Here is a 21,979-nt window from a genome sequence, read left to right on the forward strand (position 1 = left end):
CATTGATCCATCGAGACAAATGGGGTTAGATTTTTACCTCATTTAGTTTTATAGGATGGCCTCAGAGAAGGTTTGGATAGGCACTTACTTGTTCGAAGAATAATTTTCCACTTTATGCATTCTATCTCATACCAGACATTGATGTGCATAGATACGGATGTGCACCTAAATGGATATGGGCAAATGTAGAGGGTAAAAAACCTCTTAGGCATTGCAAGTGTACATTCACATCAAAACTCTCAGAAGAGAAATGACAGCAAGAGCACTTCAAAATCTTCATAGTGTGGAGATAAATTTGGACCAGTAACATTCTCTTAGACACAGAGTGAACTGTGCCTTTCCTAAAAGGCAAGCATCAAGAAGCTGAAGGAAACATCTTTGTTAACAATGTATTTTTCTTTCTTTCTAAATTTCGGTAGGCGGAAACAGCAGCCAATCGTATCTGCAAGGTGCTGGCAGTTAATCAAGAGAATGAACAGTTAATGGAAGACTATGAGAAGTTGGCCAGTGATGTAGGTATTCCTGATTTCAATTTCTTGACAAGAGCTATGTGGAAATGGAAAGATAGATATTCCATAGAACATCCTTCTGCAACCTGGTTCTCAAAAGGCTTTGGATTATAAACTCCCATCAATCCCAGTCAGGGATGATGGGCACTATGGTCTGAAACTTCTGGAGGGCACCAGATTGGGGATGACTGCTATGGGATCTATATATTTCTCAGTTTTGGATCCCAGATATCAAAGCAACATATATTTTTAAGTATGCAGTTGCAAGAGTCTATAGTCATGTTAAATTCATTCTGGTGTGACCTTCAGGTCCATGTAAGTAATGTTCCTTTAGTGATCTGTTTATTTATTTATTATTATTTTTAAAAAACCCAAATAGCATTGTATAATGCTGGGGCTAAGAAACTAAACACTAATAGGGGAAAGAAACTGATGACTTAGGTTATAGGAAAGAGTGCATTAACTGATAGTTAGAAGTTGCTCCTGACATGTGAGTGGAATAGTGGCCTGCAGGTGGTGGCAGCAGGCATGGGCAAAACAAAAATGTTAATTTAACTCCAATGCTACTGCAGAAATTGTCAAAGGAAACCTATAATCACCCCAATTGTAGTAGTAGTAATATCACCACAAAATGAACTTAACTCAAAAACCACAAGAGCTAGGAATATATGCAGCCCTGGGAAGACTATCCTCAGAATTGTTCCTTCACCAAAAATCAGCAGAAATAAACTCAGAAGCATGATGTAGAAATACTCATTAGCCCTGTTGAAAATTAAAAGCTGGATTGCGTGCTTATCTTACTTGAGGTTTCAGATCCTTAAATATGCTTGTTAGTGTAAAGTCTAGAGATGCGAAGTGTGAAAACACACAAACATACAAGTCTGTTAAACTAGATTTCTGCCAGTTGCTGAACCTTGCTGGCAAATAAAATTACAAGCATGAAAGGCAAGATGATTGTAGGACTAAAACCACAAATAACAAAAAATCAAACCCTTGACCCTGTTAAATGTCAGCAATGATGGGTTTCTAATCTTAGCACAGTTCCCGCTTTCTTGTTTGACTTGCTTCCTTTTTTCCAGTTGCTGGAGTGGATCCGCCGCACCATACCTTGGCTGGAGAATCGGGCTCCAGAGAACACCATGCAGGCCATGCAGCAGAAACTGGAGGATTTCCGAGATTACCGCCGCCTTCACAAGCCTCCCAAAGTCCAAGAGAAGTGCCAACTGGAAATCAACTTCAATACGTTGCAGACTAAGCTGCGACTTAGCAACAGGCCAGCCTTCATGCCTTCTGAAGGGAAAATGGTATCGGTGAGTGTGTTTGGCCGAGTTCTGAGCAAAAGACAAGTTTTCTAGGTACATGCTCTATGGCTGCTGACACTTTCAAGTGGCCCATGTATCCCATCCTGGCATTCAGTGGACTTTCTCATCACAGCCTGTGGTCCACAGAGATAACCATTCATGAATGGTATAGCTCTTGCAAGTTGACAGCATGTTCTTGTCATCCACTATAGAATATGGATGCAAAACGATTATTATGGGTGTCCCAGGTTGCTGTTGCTCAGGATCCACTCACCCCTGCATCAACACAGAAACCTTGGGGCATCAAGGACCCTGAAGGCAGTGGAAATCCTTCCACTTGATCATCTCAGGAAGGGGCCACTCCTTGCATTGCCATGTTTTGATAGAGGCAGAAGAGCCCCAGTAGGCTGTGCTTTCTTTCTGCTGGTCCTGATCATGTTTCCTTGCTGATATTCTCAGATCCCAAAACTTCTTCAACTCCATACCTCTTTCACCACTGGTCCCAGAGGCAGTAGGAAGTACACTACTTTTGCAGGATCGCACATCTTCATATCATATTGCACATCTTCGTATCAGAGAGCTGGCTTTTTAGCTGGGGACAGGGAGGTAGCGACTAGAAAACAGACCTCTTGCATCATCATCATCATTTTTTATTTGTATGCTGCCTTTCCACAGTTAAAAAACAATGCTCAAGGCAGCTTACAGCATAACAAGATTTACATAATTACAAAAGTCATAAACAATAAATAAAGCACATCAAAAAAATACACAGCCAAATGGGAAACAATTTCTACATAAATCTAAAACTAAGAATACAGCATTAATATCAGTTTAAAATGACATAGGTAAAAAATAACAGCAATTTAAACAAAAACAAAACAAAATGGAGCCCTCTCTGCCCAGCAGCGGCAGCAGCAGCAGTCCTTTACAGAGCGCATCAGGCCCCGCCCTGGGCCAGGTGTTGAGTGGCAGGACTGGGGCCCTCAGGCGCTGAGTAGGGGAGCATTGCTGCCATTGGTAGGTGGCAGATCAGTGCAGCAGCAACTGTCCAGGTAAACTGCTCTCCCCAGATGTTGCTTAGTTAGCTTAAGCCTTGCCTCTAGTTCCTACTGTCCCTGGTTCTGGTGCTGTCTGCCTATCAGTTTGCCATGCTCTGTAGCCCATCCATGCCCAGGACTGCTGGTGCTTCAGAGCCTTAGCCCTCCTCAATGGATTAGTGGCAGGCTTCTGCAGACACTTGTTTTCTAAATTGCTTGTGGACCTTCCAGTGGTTTGCATGGTTTTTCTGTTAAAATGCCATTGTGCTCTAGTGCAGTGTTTCCCAACCTTGGGTCTCCAGCTGTTTGAGGACTACAATTCCCATCATTCCTGACCACTGGTGTTGCTAGCTAGGGATGATGGGAGTTGTAGTCCAAAAACAGCTGGCGACCCAAGGTTGGGAAACACTGCTCTAGGGTAATGGCAAGCAGTTGCCATTCTGTCAAAATTATTTGCCCACTTGAAACTTCCTTTTCACATCTCTTTCTGGCGTGATGCTGACCTCCAGTTAGCACAGGCCATTCGCCAGCCAGCTTGGGGAAACTATCTGAGGACGTTTCAGAATATTTCCCTTCTTCTGAACTTGCTCATCCTTCCTTGACCGTGTTTGTGCTTCTGCTTTGATCGCTACAGGATATAAATAATGCATGGGGGTGCCTAGAACAGGCCGAGAAAGGCTACGAGGAGTGGCTATTGAACGAAATCCGAAGATTGGAACGGTTGGATCACCTGGCTGAGAAGTTTCGGCAAAAAGCTTGCATTCATGAATCCTGGACAGACGGTAAAACAGATCCTAAATGTGTCCTATTGCCAGGGCTTTGTGTGCACTGTGTAACAATAAATTCATGCACCGTTATTATTATGAAATAAGATGATGATCCATGCCAAGGTAGCCTAAATTCTCATCTTTATTAGTAAATTAGCATGCTCTTCATACTTTTTGGGGGGGGTAGGTAGAAGGGAGAATTGATGATGAATAGATCTCTGGGCAGCTCTGAATTTTAGTTGTTTCTCAATCGCAATGAATAAAGCTTAGAAGAGAAACCAGAAATGGTTGTGTGTGCGAGGGAGGTAGAACCTGCAAGCTGGAAATCTGCCTACCCCTGCTTTAGTTAACGCCAAAGAGCAATACTTCTCACCAGAAGCAGCTTGCTGAGTGGGGACACAGCCACTGTGTTAGCTTCCCTGCAGGGGAATCATCATCGCTTACCAGGAGGAGGGAGAGGGAAAGGACTGAGGCAGCCAGGAAGTAGGTGTGGTGCAGATGCAACAGCAGGGCTAACCTGGTGTTTCTGTCAGTGAGTTTGCACTGCATCAACCTTCCTGCCACCTTGGCCCTCTCCTTCCTGGTAGACAATAGCAACCCATTTGCCAGGAAGCTAGTACAGCACCTCTGACCCACCTGGCAAACCACTTCTCCTCCCCACGTGGGTTACTGATATTGGGACTCCTGGAGATCTTGTTTGGCTGGTCTCTAGGCTTCTAAGATCTACTTGGCATCACAAGCCTGTCTTTCTAGTCATTAGGGATCTGTTTTTGTTTTTATTTTTAAAGAATTAAAGCTAAGATTCTCAGAGAGCTGTATTTTGTGTCCACTAGCACATACTGTGTTTCTGTTCTGTGCATGTGTTAAATTGTAGGGTTGCAGACAGATGTTTTTTTAAAATAAACATCCTTGCAAAAATATGGAAGCTTACAATTCTCAGATAATTTATGCAGTCCCAAAATTGCCTGTTCTTAATCCAAGGCTTTCCCCATGGGTCAAAATAAAGGCAGCCTGCAACAAATCTCTGTTAATGGTAAAATTTATTCATGTTAACTTGAGGATTGGGCTTGATTAAATTGTTATTAATTATTATTACTTTCTATTTATTAAATTTCCTTGGGAGAGTATTGCAAAAGTGGGGAGTTACCACAAAAAATGCCTGTTCTCATATTGCCACCCTCTGGACCTCTCATGGAGAAGGAACACAAAGATTACATGCATTGACTAATATAAATGATGAGGACAATTTTGTTGAAATATGGTATCCTTTTATAAAATACTTTGCCAAGAACCCTGAAGAATGGCAATTACCAAAATCACAGATTGGATTTGGGCAAATTTAACTAGATTAGGCAAATTGGAATCCCCTCCCCTTTTTGTAATTGTTATATATTGGAAGTTAATAAAACTATTTTGGAAGGAAGGAAGGAAGGAAGGAAGGAAGGAAGGAAGGAAGGAAGGAAATGCTGCTTTATCAAAACTCCTCAAAACTCCTTACCTGTTGGTCTTTTGCTCATTTTTCCTGTGTTTTGGCACCCCCTTCAGGTAAAGAGGCAATGTTGCAGCAGAAGGATTATGAAACTGCCACCCTCTCAGAGATCAAGGCCCTGTTAAAGAAGCACGAGGCATTTGAAAGTGATCTTGCTGCTCATCAGGACCGTGTGGAACAGATTGCTGCTATTGCACAAGAACTCAAGTACGGCTTTCACCTAGCAAATGGGCTCCACCTTTTGACACAAAACCAAACAGTGGCCTTTTCAACAGTCAGCAAGCCTGGGGAACCCGTTGAGCTCAAAGGCAAATCTAGTTCTTTTTAGACACAAGGACTATAGGGAAGCACTCTTATTTGAAAGAAAACATTGACAAGGATGAAAGCACAAAAAGAGGGGTGTAGGCCGGTGAGGGGAGAAAGGGACCTCTTCACTATGACACCTAACAAAATGCAATAGGGGTTTAAACAACTGATGTGCATAGATTTCATTGATCCATATTTGAATACCTGCATCTGTATGTTCATTTTGCCTGCAAGCTCAAGGCTTAGCTGAGCCGATAAGAATTGTCATCCGTGTGCAGAGGCTATATGCCTCCGAAGATTAGTTGCTAGGTCAAGGTAGGGCGGGGGGCGGATAAACAAGTGTGGGAGACCACTTTTAGAATCAGGATACTGAACTAGATGGACCTTTGATCTGATCCAGCCAGAGTTCTATTCTTCATCTTTGTAACAGCATTAGCAGGTTATTCAGTTTCAACATGTTTGTGGGTTTTAAAAAAAATATGAATAGATTCCAACTTTTACCAATGTGTTTGGTTAACCACTTTTTCAACTTTTTTTGCTAGTGAGCTGGATTATTACGATTCCCCAAGTGTCAATGCCAGGTGCCAGAAAATATGTGACCAGTGGGATAACCTTGGGGCCCTGACCCAGAAACGACGAGAAGCCCTGGAGGTAAAAGCTTCTTCATATGTTTCATATACAGCTTGTTTCTCCCTCTGTTTCGTATGAGGGCAGAGTGGGGTGGCAGTTTCACTCAGTGAAGCCGACATCGCGGTCTGCTCCTCATACCAGTCCTGGGCGATATATTGATATATCGCCCAGGCCTACTCCCAATACCAACCTGCCCAGGTTTTGACATTAGCAGAGGGGGTCCTTCTTGTTGTTCCCATGGTGAGTGTTGTTTTCTGCATGAGGATGCAAGATACGGCCTTCTTGGTAGTGGTGCCAGGCTTACGATGGACCTGCTTTGTATTATGCCTGGCACCACTACCAAGAAGGCCTAGTTTTAGATTTTATGATGTTCTAGTTTTAGATTTTATGATGTTTTACAATGGTTTATCCATTGCTTTTAAATGCTGAATCATAGATCAAATGATATTTTTAAAATTGATTTTCCTGTTATTTTGATGGTTGGAAACTGCTTTGCGATCAATTCTTTGATTTTTAAAAAAAAGCTTGAAAAAAAATCTGTAACTTGAAACTGCTTCCTAACTGTGGTTCTGTGGACTGTGGGAAAAGGGAAGGTGTACTGTTTTAAATGTCAATAATGTTAAGTCCTTTGCCTGGATTGCTTTGAGAAGAAGGGTGGCATATAAATTAAATAAATACGTACGTAAATTACAGCTTCTTTTTTTAAAAAAAGAAAACTAGGAGAAAGGACTGCGAAGAGTAACAAAAGAGGAAATGTCATTAGGATAGGGGGAGTGTGGGGAAAATTCAAGGTGCCTAACTTCTTTATCTGGGTGGATTTCCTAGAGAACAGAAAAATTGCTGGAGACAATTGACCAGCTGTATCTAGAATATGCCAAACGAGCTGCCCCTTTCAATAACTGGATGGAGGGGGCCATGGAAGATCTTCAGGACACGTTCATAGTCCATACCATTGAGGAGATCCAGGTATGTACCCTCTCTCACCGGATAAGCCATATACATCTTTGGCTCTTGTTCATAGGGTGCAAAATATCAGCTGATACAGTGGTACGTCGGGTTAAGTACTTAATTTGTTCTGGAGGTCTGTTCTTAACCTGAAACTGTTCCTAACCTGAAGCACCACTTTAGCTAATGGGGCCTCCTGCTGCCGCCACGCCGCTGGAGCACAATTTCTGTTCTCATCCTGAAGCAAAATTCTTAACCTGAAGCACTTTTTCTGGGTTACCGAAGTCTGTAACCTGAAGCGTATGTAACCCGAGGTACCACTGTACTAATGTTTCCTGTCAAACCCTAGCAATGGAAATAAATCACCTTCTCTCAACAGCTCAGGCTGGTAACAGCAACTGCCTGTAAACTGGTGGGAAAGATTGGATGGTTCCCTCTGCCTGTTAGATATACAAACTGAAGCAAATGAAGTGAGAAAAGAGAAAAGGAAACACAAAAATCAAAAGTAACAAGAGTCTTATGGCATCTTAAAGACTAACAAATATATTATGGCAATAAGCTTTCACGGACCATAATAAATGTGTTAGTTTTTAAGGTGCCACATGATTCTTTGATATTTTTGCTGCAATAGCACAACTACGCCTCTCGAAATGGTTACAAAAAAATTAAAATTTCCCATACATTCCCATTTCCCAGGCCTATACCTATTATGTGTCTTGTTCCAAAAATAAACACATTGTTCTCACCTAACCCTTTTGATTCAGTGATCAGGGCTACATTAATTCCAGGTCTCAACAACTTAATCTGTTTTCTGCAGCATGGCAAAAAACCTGGCATATGTTTAGTAATGTGCGGCAAAAAGTGCCTCCTGAACACATAAAAAGTGCTTTTCTCACCTCTGGTTAGTCATAGTCATTCCCTGTGCTAAGGATTGAGGAACTGCCCTGTCATCCTTCAACAACTTTAATAAATAAAAAAATAAAAGTCATAAAATAACAGTCTTTGAAAATCAGCTGATATACTGCAGGAGTGGGGAACCTTTGCCCTCCAGGTGTTTTGAGACTCCAGCTCCCATCAGCCCCAGCCAACATGGCCAGTGGTCAGGCTTGATGGGAGTTGTAGTCCAACAACATCTTGAGAGCCAGAGTTTGCCATCCCTTTGGGCTTAGGCATCTTTCTCTTTAGAAAACAAGTATTCAGAACAGTTGTAAGTAATGCCTGCAGTAAGTAAGCCTGCAGTCTCACACCAACATATGGAACAGGAAGCCCTGTTGAAATCAGCAGGGCTTGCTTCTGAATAGACAGGTATAGATTTGGGCTCTGACTCAGTTTTCCTTTACCTTCCCCTATGCTAAACCATCTACTACCAAAGGGGAGCTTTCGCCATCCCTGCCTGCAACCCAGAAATGCCAGAGCCCAACCCCTAACTGATGTAAGAAAATGGCCTCCAAGAATACTAAAAAGGAAATGTGCTTTTGGCACTCTTGCCTTAAAATCTTTCCAGCATGTCCTTCAGTGGTCATGCAGTAGGAAGTTTTAATTGCTGCACAATTTAATTTTCCACTGCTCCAGTGCAGTTCCCTGCCTTTATAATTCTCATTTGTAGAAAAGGGAATCTTTCCCTGACACTGTTTAAATTATTCCAATGTCCTGTTGCACACACAGATTCTTCCATCCTGTGCTGGTGTTTTATAACGCAGCATGATGAGGAATGGGCTTGTTCTTTTTAAAAATTGTTTTTGTGTTTTCTGTTTCCTTCAGGGATTGACCACAGCCCATGAACAGTTCAAAGCTACCTTGCCAGATGCAGACAAGGAGCGACAGGCCATTCTAGGAATCCACAACGAAGTGTCAAAAATCGTTCAGACCTACCACGTCAACATGGCAGGAACCAACCCCTACACCACCATCACCCCACAGGAAATCAATGGCAAATGGGACCACGTGAGTCGCTTTCTAGGCTTGGCAATTATTCTTCTAGGTTGGAAGCCTGCTTTTGGAATTCTGGCAAGCAGCTCAATCTCAGACGTTTTTCCTTGGGCGTAAATCCCACTGAACTTGGGCGTAAATTCAATGAACCTCCTCCCAAGTAAGGGTGCATAGGATTGCAGCCTTAGTTGAAATTCTCACAGATGTGCAATGTAATATCTTGACTCTTGGTTTGCAGGCAAGTAATCCACAGTGCATATTATAAAAGGTAATTCTGAACTCAGTTTTATTCTTGTGCTGTAGGAAATAATTTTCGCCTGTGAAATATATATTTATTGAGCGGCCTGGTGACTTAAGTCACCAATGCTCCCACCAAGTAGAATTAATTTATTTGGAGCACTTACAGAAATATTGGCATTCCATCTTGACTTTTGGATGATCTGCTGACATTTCTGATGTTGCATCTCACCTGTAATAGATATGGAGGTGTTAATTTTCTTTGTGGACATTAATCCACGTAAATGGAATTTTTTATTTTAATACCTACTTGTTCAGAAGAGGGCTGGATTTATCCTTTTGATTAACAGTGCACAGAACTTGGCTTCTCTGACTTCAGAACGCTTTGTGTTTATTAAGGCTTAACAGCAGTAAGCTCAATTTTTCTAAGCTTTTTCATATTTGCTGAAGGTGAGACAACTAGTTCCCAGGCGGGACCAGGCTTTGATGGAAGAACATGCACGCCAGCAGCATAATGAGAGACTTCGCAAGCAGTTTGGGGCTCAGGCCAATGTCATTGGGCCCTGGATCCAAACCAAGATGGAGGTAAAAACTTGCTAATACTTAAAACTGCCATTTTTCTGTTGAAGAGCCTCCTAGTTGGGCATTGTCTTTTCATCCTTTCAGTGAAAAGGATTTGTGCTGAGAGAAGTCACCACTCTCTTTGGCCTGGTTTGCACAGCATGAAAACCCAAACCATGGCTTACTTACTGGGACTTTGCAAACATGCTAGCTTCCAGAACAAACCTTGGCTACAGACGGTGGCTAAGAAGGAGAGAGCTTCACCATGATCTTGGCTTAGCTGCAACACTGTGCTGAGCTAAAGGACTGGGGAAGAACAAAGCAGCTGCAATCTCCCCCTCCCCCCCTGAGCCAGTATATCTGCGCTAAGCTATACTTGCAAAGTGGCCTTTCTTTCTTTCTCTCTCCTTACTAATCTTCATAAATACACATGTTCTTTGTTTAAGATACTCAATGGCCAGTGGTTACTTCTTATTTAAAAACCATTCTTATGCAAGAAATTATTGAGGATGGCTTTCTATAATAAAATGCTAAAATAAGTAGGTACTAAATTAACTGAGATGTGCCTTAGGAATAGTTTGTGCTTTGCATTTTTCGTCTGCATGTGCATGTTCCAGACTTGCTCCATCAGAATTAGCTTCAGATTGGTTTTAAAACACATACACCACAACTGACTGTAGCTTCAGACCACATTGTACGTGCAGCTGTGCATATTTGTTTGGCTGTTGTTTTTTAAACTTGCCTACAGGGGCATCTGGTCAGAATCATAATACACATGGTTTTAAAACAATGTGTAGCTCCAGATCTGCGAGGCTCAGCTATAACTGATCTGTAATACATACCCAATAAATGAAGTGAAGCCCTAACTTAGGGCTCCTCCTGACTTCCTTTTGAGCCATGTTTCTAGGCACAGTGGATGGCTTTGGGCCAGATCATCTCCCCTCTTTGAAATGGATCCAGTGGATCTATCACTGCCTACCCCCCCTCAGCTCTGCCTCCACCCCACACCTGTAATGCCTCATTTCAGAGCCCTGTACTAGTTACCACTGGTGGGAACACCCCCAATGATAGCTTCCCAACAGCCTGTGCTTTAGCCATATTGAGGATTTCTGCAATGGCCCCAGTCAGTGGAGGGACACCTCCACCTAAACCCACCAGCAGCACTGAGCAAGGGATTAGGATAGTTTTGTAACTGTGCTAAAAAGGAAACAAATTTATCTTCTGAAAGCCCTTAACACAGCTGGGCAGGTCTTCAGTTGGTGTTAAATATTTAACTCAGTAGAGCTGCAGTGAATTATTCCAGCGACTCGGTTTTGTTTACCTGTTCTCTGAAAAACCTGCAAGCAAAGCTCTTTTCCCCTTGAGATGACAAGGCCTGTGGTTAAAGCATGTTTTAGTCCATTTAGGGAACAGTTGCAGACAAATGCTTTACATGTTGAAACTTGTCACTCATCTGCTCATTTCCTTTGGGCTCGTGCAGGAGATTGGCCGCATCTCCATCGAGATGCACGGGACTCTGGAGGACCAACTCAATCACCTGCGGCAATACGAGAAGAGCATTGTGAATTACAAACCAAAGATTGATCAGCTCGAAGGAGATCACCAACAGATTCAAGAGGCGCTCATCTTTGACAACAAGCACACCAACTACACTATGGAGGTAAAGGCCAGGGGGAGTCTGTGCTGGTATAGCCCAGGCATGCAAGGAGTAATACCCTGAGCCACCCAACCCTGCTCTTGATTAAACTGATGTTGGGGGAAAGGGTGCTAAACTAGTAGCACTGACTAGCCATGCAGATGTGTACAGATATTGACATACAACACTTTTGGCTAAAGCCTTCACTTGTGCAAATGACAGAGAGGGTGACTGATTTAACATTCAGTAGCACAGTCTGGGACCCCACCGGATTCACCTTTGCTTAAGGCCCATAGTTTGCAGCCAAGATATGAATATTTTCTCTGTGAGGAATAAGGCCCTCACATAATGGGGACTGGCTGGCACATAAGGGATTACAGGTTTGAGGCAACAACCTTAAAAGTGTAGGAACAACACTGCAGACAAGTCTGAGGAGTCCATGCAAATGTGAGTGGGCAGTCGCTGGAGCTTGCCAGCTGTTTAGTTGGTAAGAATTACCCATTAAAGTAATTATCATGACAATATATTTTTTATATTGTGATTTTTTCTGTGAACTGTCCTGAGACCTCCGGGTATAGGGCGGTATATAAATTCAATCAATCAATAAGGAATTCTGTGTTAGAAGCAGTTTCTTATCAGCATTGTCTAAATGTGGGGTGGGAACCTGGGCTAGGGGCTGCATTGCTCCAGTGGAAAGCTCACCCCCCCAGCTCCTCAACTGATCAATGCAGATCAGCTAGGAAGGAGGATATTTCCGTACCTACTGCAGTGCCAGGATGGGAATGAGAATCATTCTTTTTTCACTTCTCAGCTGATTGGCACAGACCATCTGAGGAGCATCCCCATTGCAGCCGGCTGGGTGGGGAGGTTTAAACCTCCAGTGCATGACAATAGGGATGAAAACTGCCTACCACTCCTTGGCTGGTCCACACATCAGCTGTGGGTGATGGTGGTTTTCTTCTCCATCACAGGGTGCCAGGCAGTTTAAACCTCTCTACCCAGGATACCTTGATCAGGAAGAACAGCTGATTGGAGTGCTGAGGAGCAATAGGCAATTTTCATTCCTGTGTAGAGGAAAAACCTTCCACCCAAAGTACCATTCGGTGGATGAAAATTATGCCCTCCCCACTTCTCCGATGGTCCACGCCAATGTGCACGCACCTGGGGAAGCCAAGGGAGTGCTGTGGATTGCATAGGAAGGTCTAGTGGGCTGGATTAGGCCTACCCTTGTTTTAAATGAAAACCTAGGTCAGCTTTCCCCAACCAGGAGCCCTCCAGATGTTTTGGACTACAACTCCCATGATCTGCAACCAGCATCGCCATGTGCTTCCTCTCCCTACCGAGCAGCACATTTTCCAAGTCTACAATCACTTTACTGCATTTTGACTAGTCTCCAGATGCTGCTTCTCAACTTAAAATGTAGGCGGGAAATTGTTTTTTCTCCTCCAGCACATCAGAGTGGGCTGGGAGCAGCTCCTCACAACCATTGCTAGGACTACCAATGAAGTGGAAAACCAGATTCTGACTCGGGATGCCAAAGGAATCAGCCAGGAGCAGATGAATGAATTCCGCGCCTCCTTCAATCACTTTGACAGGGTAAGTGGCATGGGTGGTTGGGATGGTGGAGTTTAGTAGTGCCTGTAACTTCAGAGAGTTTCTCCATAGAAGTGAATGGAAACCAAGGCTCAGATTCTCCTTGTGAAACCACAGCTCAAGTAAAAAAAAATTTAAAATGTGGCAGAGTCCATTAACATTAAAGCGTTTGGGGACTCAAAGGAAATGCTAACACAAACGTTTAAAAACATATCTCTTTGATTTTCAAACCCTTCTCAGATTTAATAGAAATGGCCACATTAACCTAATGAGCCTCCGTGAGAGTAGGTAATGGTTGTGGGGTTGTTTGTTTGTTGAACTTGATTACATGCCCCTTCCTAGCAAAGCTCTTGTATGTTATCCATCCATTAGAAAATGTACAGTGATAACTCATTGCAGTACAAATATTCTACATGTGTAAGCTCACAGGTCAGGTATCACTGTCAGTAAGCCTCTTGTTCAGGCCACACTGCCTGTGCTTCACGTTCTTCCTTCTGGATTGTTCTTAAGGTTTTTGCCTCAAAAAGACCGAGGCTAACCTTGCATGGAACAATCTTCAGCTCAAGCCACTGAATCCAGACAAAATACTGTATGTCAGCAACAGCACAAAGGAAGACAGCTGGCTGCACGGAATGGCTGTAAAAAATGTAGTCACTTCATGCGCTAATAGTGTGTAGCTTTTAGGCGTGCTCTGTCAAGTCTTCTATCTCACTCACATTTTAATGTAGCTTATATTCACTATGTGAGTTGTTTCTGTTTGTTTTTTACAATTTAGAAAATACAAAGGCAATTTAATGTTGCGTCACATCACTGGGTAAACGTCTAAGTTAAAGACAAAGGTCTAGTTTTCAGTGCAGGGAGCATCAAGCGGGAGACTTGGTCCAAGTTCTGTTGCAAGGATAAACTTTTGGACTAAAAATGGCTGCAGAGTTGGGGCCACTCTAAACTACATGAACTCACATGTTCTTCTAAATCCAAGGCTCCTCTAAGCGCAAAGATGCTTCAGCAACAGGATATTCCAAATGTGTCCAATGCTTCTCTGCAGTCCAGGTGGCTCAATAAATGTTTTGCTTCTAAACTTGTTGAAGAAAATTTAATTGTTTCTAATGAAGAGCAGTCTTCAAAGCAAACATTTGTCCCTGGCATGGTCATGTTTTGTGAGAAAGAAGTGCAAAAGAAAAAAAGAAAAGGCAGCATTAGCACAATACAAAATGTGAGCACAGTATCTAACCTTGTGCACTTTTTATTTCTTCCCCTGTTTTATTTCCTGCATGCCATTCTCCCCCCAATCTCTCTCCACCTGCTGCATGGTGCACCTCCTCCTTCTCCTCTCCTTGCCCCTTTGTTGTTCTCCTTCTCTTCTTCGTCTTATGCCACCACCCCACTGGCACTGCATGCCCTGCTGGCTGGCGCACTGCCTAACCAGGACCACTCCGGCACACTTGGCCCCGAGGAATTCAAAGCCTGCCTCATCAGCTTGGGTTACGATATTGGAAACGATGCACAGGTACTGAATGCTAGCAAGGAACTCAGGCAAATATCAAACCCTAAGGGAATAACATATTTCTCCCTTCTCTTCTTTTTTGTTTTAATCCGTCTTGTCAATATTCTTATATTTTATTGTGCATATTTCTGCATACTGTTGTATGTTCTGTCTTAATTCCATTCTTTTCTTTATGCATTGTCAAATCATTTTTTCTCTTCTCGGTTACACATTCCATTTGCTTGATTCCCTAAAACTCTTCTTGCCTTCCTTTCTCTTCTCCATTTTTTAAAAAATTATCTTCCTATCGGTACCTTTTTCTTCTTGTTGTTGATCCTTAAACTTTCATCTGCTTCTTTATTTTCAATGGAATGAATCCATATCTTTGTTTTCTTCAAATTATTTTCATATTTTCTTTTTTTGTTCAATATAACTCATCTTCCATTTTTCCTTCATACAAATCCATTCTTTTAACACCTTCTGTGAGTTCATCTCTACTTTCTATTCCTCTCTTTCCCCTTTCATTCTTCCATCCCTTTATGACTGTGTAGAAGAAGACTGGCATGATGGATGCTGAAGATTTCCGCACCTGCCTTATCTCCATTGGTTACAATATGGTAATGTAGAAGCACCTGCCACTTATATTCACAATGGTATATTTGACCCTTAAACGAGAAAAGGGCATACTGCTAGTGAACCCAGGTAAAGCTTTGTCAGTCCCGTGACTTGTGAATAAAATCTATGGCATCAGTGGCATATTTCTTTACAAACTGGACTGACTTCATACTTTATTTTTGGAAGAAGAATCAGAATATAATCCAAACTGATTCCTGGTTGCCCTCTGAATAAGTAGAACAAAACAATGTCTAAGCCTTGTTCTCCCCTGGCCGTTTTGCTTGTTTTTGCATTATAATTATGCATTTGTTGCTAATTCATTGTGAGCAGCCCACACAACAACCCTTCACACTTGTCCTTCTGCTGTAAAAATAGTCCATTTTCCCACATTTAAACTGCAAGATTTGGTTTATCAAAAAATGATTTTTTCTTCTTCATCATGTACATCCATTGGTATGGAAGAAATTCAATGATCAGGGCTAGCATTTTGGCTTGCCAGACAGAAGGGTCGCCCCCACCCTCCTCTCCCTGCATGCAATTGCAGAGGTTCTCTCAACCCCTGCCCCAGAGCCAATTTGGGGGGAGAGAGAGAAAAGGCAGGGAAAGCCCTATGACACATGTGAAAGTCCTTGCTCAGGGCTTCTGCTTGACAGGATTCATTAGTTGAATCCTGTTTTAAGGGGATTTTTTATTCAAACATTTTCGAAGCTCCCCTTTGGCCAAAAATGGTATTTTGTGTCGGTCTCACAAATCCACAAAAACAACTGGATTTATTCGCAATAAAAACAAACTGCAATACCAGCAATATATCAACCAACAGATGAAAACCATTTAACTATGCAGTGTGGGATACAGCTGCACAAGAGTCTTGGGCACCTTTTCTGTTAAATACTCTTATGCATATTTTCTGTGACTTCAATGTCGATGAGCAACACAGCTCTCTCTAGGCATGTCTTTGCCATTTTGTGAACAGTTCATATTTTCACAGTGAAAGGCACACCATCTTTACTCAGAAGAAACTCCTACGGTAGCTAGTGGGGTTTATTCCAAGGAAAGTGTACACAGAACTGCAATCCCACAGGGCAACTGTATACTCACATTTTTCTGGAACTGGAGCTATGCTGGTAGAAGTCATTGGAAGGGAAATTAGTTATAGCCATCAATTGAAGGGGTATAGGATATGGTGACGGTCTGTGCCTTCCCATACTGCCTATATTCCACCCATAAGTCCCAGTGGCCCGTGGCAGCTAAAATTAGTAGTACTAAGAATGCAATGCTATTTTCCAAAGAAGTGTATTTTCCAAAATTATCCTCTGTTGATTCTTTCAATCAACAGAGACAGGATGCCTCATAATATAATCTCATATCTGGCAGTACTACTAATTTTAGCTGTCACAGGGCCACTGAGTTTATCTTCATCAGACTCTGTGATCTCAAATCTTTGGTCTGGAGCTTGCCCCATTCATGCAAGCTGCAATTGAATTCCATGAATTTTGCTACCCCACATGTTACACTGCTCATGTGCGTAGCCCATTTGCATGGGCTAGAAAAAAGGAGGGGGGGTTCAGCAATAACATGCAAATCGGCCCCTAGGCTTATTCTTGCCACAAAATTTATAAAGAGGGGAAAGGAAGTTGCTAGTGAACACGTTACATTTCTCAAGCACCCAGTTCTAAGATGTGAAATATGGTGAATCTTAATCTCCAGTGAGATCAACTTTTGTAAACCATGTTTCCTAGCCATGAAACTGTCAAGGGTACTTTTATTGTGTTTCCCTTCCTATAAAGAGGGTGTTTCTACACAGCAGCTTCTTGTGGACTTAGTGCCATGCAGTGCCCACACGCAACAGCAGCAGCATCACAATAATATGGCATTTGGGCAGTGTTTGGTTGGAGCTTGAGGAATGTCTCTACCTGAATCAGTTACGCCATTGGCTTCCATTGGTTGCTGTCTTATCAGACCTGTGATAAGGGGTAGCAGCCCCATTCTTTGGGTGTCTTTGCTGAGAATACTACTCGGTGCCAAACATTTATGAGCTTGTCTTCCTTATAACTTCTAATGCAGTCAAACTACTTCAATTAATTCTTCATGTGCTACATCCTCAATGCCTCTGGAACAGCCTTCCCGAACTTAGTGCCCTCCAGATGGACTGGACTACAACTCCCATCAGGCCCAACCAGAACAGCAATTGTTAAAGAAAATGGGGGTTGTAGTCCAAAACATCACTGGGGGGTGGCCAGTTTGCGAAAGGCTATGGTGTGTTTCCATAACAAATGCCTATTTCATCCTTTCCTGTCACCAGTAGATTGAGTTGTTGCTAACTCTTGTTTCATTGTCCAGGGCGAAGCAGAGTTTGCTCGAATTATGAGCATTGTAGATCCCAACCGCATCGGAGTAGTAACGTTCCAAGCCTTCATTGATTTCATGTCCCGGGAAACTGCAGATACCGACACAGCTGACCAAGTTATGGCTTCTTTCAAGATCCTGGCTGGAGATAAAGTGAGTTCAGACTTTTGTGCGCTATGTGGTTTTAGGATTGGTGATGTCAGGAGTGGTGGAAACAGCCTGACCAAGATGCCCCCCAGGGAGAGTGCAGTGGAAGACAATTTAGAGCCGGTGTTGGTGTCTTGGTGTTGGATGACCAAACACACCCCAGAGGAGGAGAGCTGGGAGATACTGAGTTGAAAACTTGCCAGCTCCTTCTCCCATTCCCAAAACAAGGGACTTGCTTTATGTAATAGAGCAGAAAACTAGGCAGACACAGAGAAGGTCCCTTGGGACTCACTGTAGGCAGAGGGAGGGATATGACACACAGAAAATAGACTAGCTAGGGAGGAGCAAGACACCCTAAGCAACAGCTTATGCTGAGGGAGCATATGTCATGAGTGTCCATGAGTCTGATTCTTAATAAAACTGCTAGCTGCAAGTTTCCTGTCTGACCTTGTCTCTCTCTGATCTTCGCTGAAGTGTGCTACTTGTCAGCGCTTCCCCGTGACAGCTGAAATGTAAAAATATAACCTGGGTTTTTCAAATAAAGATTTTAGGAATGTGTTGTAATTTATTTCAGGTTGGCTGAAACATTAATATAACCTGTTTTTGCTTATGGTAATTTGGCCCAATTTGGCCTGCAAGGCCATTTCCCTCCAACCCACACAACCACTGGTCATGAGTGTCGTCAGCTGATGGGTCAGAAGACAGGGTTTAATCCTGCATTTGGCCGTACTCCCTGTTCCCAGTAGGGAACAGGATCATACAGCCAAGGGAGCAGGCTTTAATCCCTACTCATTAGCTGATGGGTGGAGTTTAAAGCTCTTTCCAGAAGTGCTGTTTGAAGCAGGTCACGCTTCTTCTTTTTTTGCTCCAGTGGGGTCGTGGCAGCCGGATAAGGGAGAGGAGTCTTCCCCTCCACCCCACTGAGATGACCTGCCCACAAGCTAAAAGGAGGAGCATTTGCAAACACCACTTTTCCAAAGTGATGTAAGGCAGCCTCCGGTAATAAGCAGTACAGTGGTACCTCGGGTTATATACGCTTCAGGTTACAGACTCCGCTAACCCAGAAATAGTGCTTCAGGTTAAGAACTTTGCTTCAGGATGAGAACAGAAATCGTGCTCCGGTGGCGCGGCGGCAGCAGGAGGCCCCATTAGCTAAAGTGGTGCTTCAGGTTAAGAACAATTTCAGGTTAAGAACGGACCTCCGGAACAAATTAAGTCCTTAACCTGAGGTACCACTGTACTCCATATGCACATTGGCTGATGGCAGGGTGATCCTGACTGGTCTGGGTGCATGTGAGAACTCTCTGCAGGGAACTCTCTCACACACACCTGAACCTGCTCAGGTAGGTTTTCCGCATGGCAGACAGCAAGGTCCTGCTAACAGGAAGATTTTTTCCTTTGAAATGAAGCGGGGGGGTCTTTCTGTTAGCTACACCTTGCTACCTGCTGCTTTCAGGACTTCAAAACACCAGATCCCCTGATGTAATTTGTGACATTAGTTGATGGATAAGGATCTGGCCTGTGGAGCCAAAAAGGTTCCTCATCCCTGTCCTAATACTACAAATTATAAAATAGGCTGCACCCCAATTGGGAAGCAACAGAAACACAGAAAATGCATATCAAATAAAGCCACTAGTCGTACCTTGGATCCCGAATGCCCTGGAACTTGGACATTTTGGCTCCCGAACGCCGCAAACCCGGAAGTGATTGTTCCTGTTTGCAAACGTTCTTTTGGAACCCAAATGTCCGACGGGGCTTCCACAGCTTCTGAAGCTTCCTGCAGCCAGTCAGAAGCCGTGATTTGGTTTTTGAATGTTTTGGAAGTCGAATGGACTTCCGGAACGGATTCTGTTCAACTTCCAAGATATGACTGTATTTAGTTAATATGGAAATAAGTTCAATTTACATTAATAAAAGTGTGCCTGCCTCATCTAGTTAAAATAAAAAAGGACACCCCTCTGTTCTCTTGCAGAATTATATCACTGTGGATGAATTGCGACGGGAACTGCCTCCTGATCAAGCTGAATATTGCATTGCTAGAATGGCACCTTATACCGGGCTGGATTCTGTACCTGGTGCCCTGGACTACATGTCTTTCTCTACAGCTCTCTATGGCGAAAGTGACCTTTAACTATTACCTATCTATCCACCACACATCCTTGGCCTCTCCCATCCAGGAGCACTTTTCTTTCTGTTTGCAAAGCGGGCTCTGCTCTGCCTTTTCTCTCCCCTCCCTCTGCCCTTCCTGTTTCCACTTCAGATCCCAGATCCCATTTGGGGTGGGGGCAGCAGAGGGGGAAATGTTGAAATGAAACAGTTTATCTTGCCCCTAAAAGATGACGGTTTACAAAATTATTTTCTGCAGAAAAAGAAGTTACATATCAGCAAACGTATTTTATTACAGAAAAAAAGTATTTTTCTCCAAGATTGAAGCATAAATAGAAAATGTTAAAAGTATTACACAAAATGTATACGGTTTGTTTTTCTTCTTCTTGCCATTCAGACATAGGAAATGGAGTTACGTGTTGCGTTCCATCCTAAAATTCCCAAGCCCAGCGCCACTCCCCCCACACCTGTCTCTATTTCCTTATCACATTTATTTTAAGAGGCGGAGGCACACAAGTGCATGTATTGCTGGTTCACTTGTTTCATGAAAATATTTTACAATAAAACTTTTTGAAATTGCTGTGTTTTTTAGGGAAAAATAATGTACACAGCTCATGTTTTCATATTTAATTAAAATTGCAATATGCCTACTTTGTGTTGTTGCTGAAAGTTGTCTGGTTTCCAAACATGGCGCTTGAGAGTTGGCATCTTTGATATTGCTTGTCACAGACCATATTAAAAAGAAAACTTATTGTGATAACAAATCTAGACTTCATTCTTTTGTCTAGTTAACTTGTTTCTCTATAACCAGAAAGGCTTTCCAACATTATTCAGAATGCATTGGCCGCTTGGAGGGTTTTTTGTATATTATTCTGATGTTCATGTTTTACCTGTTTTCTTAAATGCAAGACACCAAAGTGCTTTCCCCTCCTCCACTCTGCTTTGGAATTGTATTGATGTTTACGTGGCTGGTATTACTGCTTCAAATGGAGATAATCTTAAGATAACAAAAGATAAACTTGGACCAAACATGAAGTATGCAAATTGCTGGAACTTGCAGCTTTTTTCCAGCAAAGAAATAATTAGCAGTCAATTTTCCTGTTTTAAAGAAGGTTTTTAAGTGACTGACAACAGTCTTATACATGTCTTACTCAGAAGTCCATGGAGTTCAATGGGACTTACTCCCAGCTAGGTGGGTATAGGACTGCAGTATTACAGCATGGTCCTATGCAGGTTTACTCAATGTTAAGCCACACTGTCCAGTCATACCTTGGGTTGCGAACACTGTGGGTTGTGCGTTTTCAGGTTGCGGACCGCACCAAACCCGGAAGTACCAGAATGGGTTACTTCCTGGTTTCGGTGCTCACGCATGTGCAGAAGCACCGAATCACGTCATACATGTGTGCAGACGCGGCGCTGCAGGTTGCGAATGTGCCTCCCGCACGGATCACAACCCGAGGTATGACTGTATTCACAACCCGAGGTATGAATGTATTCAGTGTGTCTTGATCTTAGGTAAGTGTGCATAGGATTGCAGCCTTAATTTTATAAATACTCTCATCTTATTTGATGAGCCATTGCATTATTTCCAATCCTAGGCATTGGAAGATATGAAATCCACATCTTCCCCCGCCCCCAATGTACAATTGGCTTTAAAGCAATTGTTTTCGAAACCAATAAATTTTGTGTGTTTAGTTTGTCTTGGGATCTTCTTCCAGCTTTTGTGTATGTTTTTGTTCTCGTATCCACATTTCTGTAGGTGTATCAACATATTCTTAAACACAGGGGTGAGGGGGAAAGGGAAGCTTTGAAGGATGGTGAATAGAAACCTGAAGATTTTACAAGAGGAAGTACCACAGACAGCTACTGTGAAAAGCTGGCAGCACTGTGCTGAAGTGTCTGTTTAAAGACACAGACTCTCTCATCTTTGTTAGGAACAAATGTTTTTCTCCATTGCCAGTTTTTCCCCAAAGGTATCTGAGCCTGTGTAAATGATCGGGATTCTTGCTGCAGTACTGTAATTTAATTGTTGTTCCAAGAACAAGATCCCTATTGAGCAATAATCTGCAAATTCACACGGGACACCTATATTTGTCTGTGGTTATCCAAGTAGCACCAGGGCTGGTTAATAAGAACTTTGCTTCAGAGTACCCTCACTTTTAAATTTTGCTGTGATAGTATCAGTTTTTTATTTAACTGGAAGGTCATTACAATATTGTACACAAATCCAGCAGCAGCAATAAAATTAAAATATTTTGCTTCTAGCAGGCCTTTTATGCATGTTTTAAAACATCTTTGAGAAATTAGCTTCTTGACAATTCACTACCTTTCTGCACATACCC

General features: G+C 42.7%; 1 protein-coding gene across 5 annotated transcripts in view; it reads left to right on the forward strand.

Annotated features, from left to right (window-relative positions):
* ACTN1 (actinin alpha 1) overlaps positions 1–21,331 on the forward strand; it is an 89,274-nt gene extending 67,943 nt beyond the window's left edge. For 2 of the 5 annotated variants that reach the window (XM_053385140.1, XM_053385131.1), the window contains exons 9-21: positions 420–512; positions 1,589–1,819; positions 3,482–3,629; positions 5,160–5,310; positions 5,952–6,060; positions 6,865–7,005; positions 8,746–8,928; positions 9,601–9,735; positions 11,192–11,371; positions 12,797–12,943; positions 14,975–15,040; positions 17,379–17,537; positions 19,504–21,331. In XM_053385140.1, the coding sequence (XP_053241115.1) occupies positions 420–512; positions 1,589–1,819; positions 3,482–3,629; positions 5,160–5,310; positions 5,952–6,060; positions 6,865–7,005; positions 8,746–8,928; positions 9,601–9,735; positions 11,192–11,371; positions 12,797–12,943; positions 14,975–15,040; positions 17,379–17,537; positions 19,504–19,662 (1,902 nt within the window). In that variant the 3' untranslated portion in view covers positions 19,663–21,331. Of the gene's footprint in view, positions 1–419; positions 513–1,588; positions 1,820–3,481; positions 3,630–5,159; positions 5,311–5,951; positions 6,061–6,864; positions 7,006–8,745; positions 8,929–9,600; positions 9,736–11,191; positions 11,372–12,796; positions 12,944–14,366; positions 14,448–14,974; positions 15,041–17,378; positions 17,538–19,503 lie in introns of all 5 variants that reach the window. The other 3 variants (XM_053385125.1, XM_053385117.1, XM_053385149.1) reach the window with 2 other exon arrangements.
* The last annotated feature ends 648 nt before the right edge of the window (positions 21,332–21,979 follow it).

The sequence above is a fragment of the Podarcis raffonei genome, chromosome 1 (assembly GCF_027172205.1).
Source record: "Podarcis raffonei isolate rPodRaf1 chromosome 1, rPodRaf1.pri, whole genome shotgun sequence".
Classification (NCBI taxonomy): domain Eukaryota; kingdom Metazoa; phylum Chordata; class Lepidosauria; order Squamata; family Lacertidae; genus Podarcis; species Podarcis raffonei.